The following is a 6838-nucleotide window of genomic DNA, read 5'->3' on the forward strand; positions in this document are numbered from 1 at the left end:
TAATTTCCCTTGAAATGGAGGTTGACATATTGAACCCTTCGTGTCCCCTAGTTCTTCCCCTGGGTACATCGGCATCCCACTAGTCATTCCATTTCATTTTATGTGGACCCAATTTTATTTTTAGTCCGTAAGAAAAAAAAAATCACATTTTGAATCTAGAAATAATCTAATTTAAACTTCTCATCTTGATCTTAATAAGGAGCTTTATAATCACACATGTTCTGATATGTTCGAAATCACAATTAAAAAAAAAAAAACTTTCCTTCTTATTTAAATTTTGTGAAATTGAATAAATCCACTTTGTAGACATTGAAATTTTGTGGACTCTACAAAAGGAGTTTAATTTTTGTTAGAGTTCTTGAGTACTTTACCCTAAATATAATTTGGTGGTTACTCTACCTAAATCCTAAATTACGCCTATATAAAAGTGAGCAAATATCCTTTAAAGGCATCTCAAAGATCCTAAATATCCCACGAAATATTCATAAATCTGAAATATGTATAGATAATTCCATAAACACATGGAATATCACTAAGGGTACATCAAGAAGATCTCAAAAGTTCCAATAAATCATATGATATTTATAAAGAGATCATTCTATGTTTGAGAAATACGCCACTAACGACCCTCGGATTAGGAGAAAATCGAGAGAAGAATCAAGGGAGGAACAAATTTGTAACCACCTCGTTTATCAATAAAATTGTTGTTTCTTCATATTTTTATTTGTGGTTGAAGTTTATTTTGCATGAATTAAATTATATTGTAAACAAATTGGCACGCCCAGTGGAACCAAATCTGCCCTTCATCTCTTCTCTCATAAATTATATATGCAAATCAGTAGCCGCAAGGCGTAAAGATGGTAGCTCTATGGGTACTTCAAGACACGTCTTTGAGTTTCATCAAGTCTGCACGCCGACACGTCTTTGAGTTTCATCAAGTTTACACGCCGACAGACCTTGAAGTAGGGGCATTGGTAGACATTGAAATTTTGTAGACTCTAAAAAAAGAGTTCAATTTTTGTTAGAGTTTTTGGGGCTACTTTAGCCTAAATATAGTTTGGTGACTACTCTACCTAAGCGCTAAAATTATGCCTAGATAAAGGGCAAATATCCCTTTAAAAGACATCTCAAAGATCCCAAATATCCCACAAATTCATGAGATATTCATAAATCTGAAATATCTATGGATAATTCCATAAACTCATGGAATATCACTAACATCAAAACTTCTCTTCTTGATAATCAAATACATATTTATCGATAATTCCATAAACTCATGCAATATCACTAAGCATCAAAATCTCTCTTCTTGTTAATCAATTACGTCAAGAAGATCTCAAAAGTCCCAATAAATCATGGGATATTTATAAAGAGATCATCCTACGTTTGAGAAATACGCCATTAACGGCCCTCGAATTAGGAGAAAATCGAAAGAGGAATCAAGAAGGAACGGATTTATAACCACCTCGTTTGTCAATAAAATTGTTGTTTCTTCATATTTTTATTTGTGGATGAAGTTTATTTTCCATGAATTAACTTATATTGTAAACACACGTAAATTGAAACGACGTAAGTAATTCACTTCTTGTTCCTCGCAGATTTGATACTGACAATGGGAGCTTGCTAATTGTTACCAAACCTAATAAGCTATTAACACAGTAGTTGAGTATGAACGCCTACTTGATGCCAAAATTGAACACAAACTGAAAATAAAAACGAATATATATATATATATATATATAATTATTCTTCCATTATACTTTTTAATTAATTATATTTAAATAAAATTTTTTTTTTTTTTTTGCAGTCATCCATTTTTAGCCTTTTGAGTAAGTTTGGTGGCACTTCTAAGTTCATGCTAAGCAAATATTAACTGCTGTTCATATGTGATATGTATATATATATATATAGCTAAGTCGATCGGACTCTTTAAAAATACTGTCATATATATGTTGAATTCTTTAAAATATACTATTTTTAAAGGATCGACATGTACATTTATTGAGGAGTCCGAGCAACATAGTAACCTAAGGAGAATTAACCACATCTAACACATTTCTATATCCAACCTCATACTTTGCTTAACAATTTGCTATAATTTTGATTTCATGCGTTAAAGTCATAACATGATCAAAAAGCTCAATGCAGTAGCTGCAACATGGTTCCATTTCATTTTCCAATGTTGATTTCTTTGTGGTCATTATTATGAATCAACATGAGCGATTTGATAAACAACATAAGCAAACATCCTCCTCTCTTTCATTTTCTTTTTATATCCCTGGTGGTCGTTCGCTTGAGCCGAAGGTTTTTCAAAAATAGCCTCTCATCTTCATTAGGTATGGGTACGTAAAGACTGCGTACACTTTATCCTTATCTAATCATACTTTGTGGGAATACATTGGGTATGTTATTGTTGTGATAGTCATCAACTTGTACGTATCTCGACTAATTTCGCGGAATATGTGTCACCTTCCAACATCAATAAGTACCAGGTAACTCTGTTTATCTCTAGATACCTTCCAACATCAATAAGTACCAGGTAACTCTGTTTATCAAATCTAGAGACTAGGACAAATGAGATGAAATCACTTAATACTCCCTCCGTTCCCAAATTATCCGTGCCAAATTGAGATGATACATTGATTAAGAAAAATAATTAATAACATGACTAGTTTACCATAATACCCCTATTAAATGATGTTTATATTTTAATTTAAAGAAAAAGTATCAACATGGGTTATAGTGCAACGGATGGGGTTGCTCCACCCTTAATCAGAGGTCGAGGGTTCGACCTTGGACATGGAGAAAACTCTGTTGGGAGCAATGCGGGTACCGGATGGGAAACCAAAAAAAAGAAAATTTAAAGAAAAAGTAATTAATGCAAAGGGTAAACACATGTTTTTTTTTGTCTCTTCTTGATTAATGAAAAAAGACAAGTAAAATGAGAAATCAAATTAGAAAATTTAGGACGGAGGGGTATTTTTTTCTCTATTGGAATTTATATCCGAGACATCGTGATTCTCAATTCTTTTAATTGACCATTAGGGCACACACTTGAATGCCTCTCTCTCATTTTTGCCTTTATTTTCTGTTTTTGAGCCAAAAAGACACACTGTTCATTAATTATCCAGGCAATCAAGCTATGCTTGATATAAGCAAATAAAAATGAATATCATAATCTAACCGCTGTACGAAGAGAAAATTAACCTCAGTAATTTAATGTCTACTACTGCATACCAATTTTTGATATATGGCTTCAAAGGGTGCACACTTTATGAAGAGCTAATTAGTCTTTGGAGATATTCTTTAAATGATATGATAGTCTAAATTTTTTTTAATATACTAAGAATTTTAAATTACATGCACTGATAATATTAATTAGTCACTTATCATTTATTAAAGATCGCCAAGTATCAATACCATTATTAAATAGCTTCATTCCCTTTTACTAGTCCTCTATGGACTAATTCATAATTAAGAATTTATTTTACTAAATGGCCATTGTTAAATCGCTATTAAAGTTGCAATTCTAATAAAATTGGGAAGTGTAGGTAATACTATAGGGTAATATTGAAAAAATATATATATTTGTCTTGATTTGTTGAAAATAAATAAGTAAGCAAGATTAAAAAAAAATTTAGACTAGTAATTAAAAAGGAAAGAGGGGTTAAAATTAATTTACATTTGAGTGATATGATGGGTGTAAAGATATTTACACCCTTTAATTCCTTTAAGACTCCTTTTTTAGGTGCTTTAACGTGAGGCATTAATGGTTTAATTAAAGGAGGTGGCGAAACTAATATATGCAGTAAATTAACTACAAAGATGTGGTGCAACTAATGATGTTGGTCTTTCTTTAATAGTAAGAGGTTTTAATTTCGAGTTATGGATATACTCCCTCCCTCCGTTTTGTTTTAGTTGATCCTTTTTCTAAAAATAGTTATTTCAATTTACTGTTCATTAGATGAAATCAAGAGTATTTTATTATATTCTTTCAATACTATTCTCAACATTAAATGACTAAATAAAGTATATTTACTCAAATTTATATTTTCAAAGCATAATTAATAAGGCTAATTTGATAAAATAAACCCCTCATAAATACTTTCTTAAGAGGAGTGCCAAATCAAAAAGGGCTAATTATTTTGAAACGGAGGAAGTATATGAAAAAGTTTTTGGCATAAAGCACTTCCATCGAATGAGCCCTACGCAATGTGAATTCAGATTACTCTTCTATACGGCTATCGTTAACTAGATGAGAAACCACACACAAAAAAAATAATGTCAGGCAATTTTTACGTGTTTCATACATAAAAGTTTCAAGTGCTTATATTATCTATTTGAACTATTACCAACTATATAAAAGTACACCTCAAAACTGACCAGACGACCAAATGTTTGAATTTAATCGACAAAAGCTAGGACCCTGACGGCTTAGTTCGTCCATAAAATCCAATCCACATGGTGTCTGACTCATAAATTTTGAGGTCTGTTATGAAAATTTAGATATGCTTTGACCATTATCGCTTAAATGTCAAAAAAACAAATTTCAATTAATTCCTTTAACTACCTGCATGAAGCACCATTAGGCACCATTAAACAAAAAAGACAGTTCAGATACACATACCATTAGATACTAGTTGAGGTTTATTTTGATAAATAATTGTCTATAGATCACATAAAGAAAGATAAGAAACTCGCAAAAAATATTACTTCAAAACCCTTGATGCTGCAAAATTTTCAATATAACAGTAGCCAATTTCTTTTTACAAATCATGCATGATACCAAAGACTTGGGAATTACTCATACAGTTAGCAGGCTTTCTTTCATAGGATTAGTATGTACATACAATAACTTAAAAACTGTATATAAGCTTTAGCCACAAAAGTCCTAATTATTTCCCACTTGGACATCATCACTTCTTCAATTAATCAATTCTTGAACAGACTAGTAGGAGCTTTATCTAATGGATTGACAAATTTGCAATTTGGACATGTTGGTGAAGATTTTGACATCATTACTAACATATGACATTTCTTGCATACTGCAGTGACCATGTCTTGTTCATTCACATCGAATGTTAGCCATGAAGGTGAACGATTGATTAAACCTTTAGATTCAGTTTTCTTTTTGGTGGAGTAATTTGAATTGCTAACAAAATTGTCATCAATTTGGTTGATCTTTTCTGGTGATCCACATGGTAATAAGTTGAGTTCAAGGTCTAAACTTATATGCACTGGATTTGTAGGTGGTTCAGGATCACTAAGTCTTGGATCAGTTGATGTTCTCTTTTGAGTCCTTATGTTGTAGAAGTAAATCTGTCCAGACTGCATTTACAAATCAGCAAAAAGAATAAATAATCAGTTTAATTAATCAAGTCAATGACGAAGTAAAGACTTTTTAGGAACAAACACACGAAGATTTATGAAGAATTTCAGTAAATTAGCAAGCCACGGATATTCATATCAAATTTCTTTTACCATCTATACACGAGTGGTTACACGTGTCAGTAAGGGTGCATTCGGTGACACGGAGGGAAAAATTATCTAGATTATAGTTTCGAGTTGCTCATGTTGATTAAGTTTTTTTTTTATAAATATCTTCTATAGAAAAATAAATTTAATTATTAAAATAATGAAAATGACTTCATTAGTAAAAATATAAAAACAAGTTCTGGCATTCCACATTTACCCGTGTATTTCCGACCCTCTTAACACATTTCGTCTTCACTCCATTCGGATGCCCTCATCTCTACCACCCACCCCCCCTGTCTCCCTTCCCCACCTCCTAGTATACAATTACTTTTAACATACATATTTTTCACTTATCTAGTCATACCGATCAACTACCTAATATATTTTCAATGAAAATAATTATAAAAACAATTGATTTTTCTAAGAAGTATTTTCAATGAAAAGCATTTTTCTTTTTCGTAGGTAATCTTTTAATTTATATCTGCTAAAATTTTAGCAGATAAAATTACCTAACACGTGAGTGGGGGAGTTAGGAGTTCTAATAATCGGATTAAGCAAAAACAAAATGCTAAACCTAAGATCTAAACTTATAACTCCAAATTGATTTTGAAGCATACATTTATTACTGTATGAAAACCTTTTCTTAATAATTTTATATGCGCTCAAACTGACTTAGGCACAATTGTTATAAAACAACATAGTATACCTTAATATCGAGGCATCTTTGCCACTCCAAAGGCAAAGGAGTCTCAAGATGCAGCTGTGTCCCAAACAAAGTGGTCACTTTTTTTGCTCTCTGTGGCTTTATTTCATCACTAGAAACTTCATCTTCCCATTTTCTCTTCTTGGACAAATCCTCCATAACATCTCTTTGTGCTGGGATTTGACTTATTTTATGAAAAGACACCATGACAAATTATCCAAACAAAAAAAAAAAAAGTTTCTCCTAAGAAAGTTTTAAGTACTCTTCTGATTGAGATAGAGAGAATTATAAAATGGTGTAAATAATGTGGACGGTTATATAGCGGGGGAGGCAACCAACTGCAATAGAATCTAAAAGGGCAAAAGTTTAAATGTGGAACTAGAAAGGGTCCCATTCTTCTCATCTGTATGACGTGCTCTTCAAGTGAGAAGTAAATTCAATTCAATTCAATTGACTTAAATTGGAGTTGGGACTTTGCAATTACTATACACCTCCTACCTGCTATTTAAAGCTTTTTTTTTTTTTTTTGTTTGTTTGGTCTTTATTCAGTGTTCGATATTCATATTAGATGTTGATTAATCTGAATTTACATCGTCTAGGGTCCATTCGGGATGGAGAAGCACTTCCTAATTCCTTTCAAGGATTTTCCAAACTCAAAAT

At 31.8% G+C, this 6838-nt stretch overlaps 1 protein-coding gene across 1 annotated transcript; it reads right to left on the reverse strand.

Moving 5' to 3' along the window:
• Positions 1–4709: 4709 nt before the first annotated feature.
• Positions 4710–6478, reverse strand: LOC107869540. Its single transcript, XM_016716063.2, has 2 exons — positions 6182–6478; positions 4710–5328 (listed from the first exon to the last, which is right to left on the reverse strand). The coding sequence occupies exons 1-2, from the start codon at positions 6383–6385 to the stop codon at positions 4933–4935; spliced, it is 600 nt and encodes a 199-aa protein (XP_016571549.1). The 5' UTR covers positions 6386–6478; the 3' UTR covers positions 4710–4932.
• Between the last annotated feature and the right edge of the window lie 360 nt (positions 6479–6838).

This window comes from Capsicum annuum, chromosome 4 (genome assembly GCF_002878395.1).
Source record: "Capsicum annuum cultivar UCD-10X-F1 chromosome 4, UCD10Xv1.1, whole genome shotgun sequence".
Lineage (NCBI taxonomy): Eukaryota > Viridiplantae > Streptophyta > Magnoliopsida > Solanales > Solanaceae > Capsicum > Capsicum annuum.

Coding starts and splice junctions, on each gene's coding strand:
- LOC107869540 (XM_016716063.2), bottom strand. CDS start 6,385: ATGGTGTCTTTTCATAAAATAAGTCAAATCCCAGCACAAAGAGATGTT. Junction 5,329..6,181: donor AAAGATGCCTCGATATTAAG/GTATACTATGTT, acceptor TTGTAAATGCAG/TCTGGACAGATTTACTTCTA.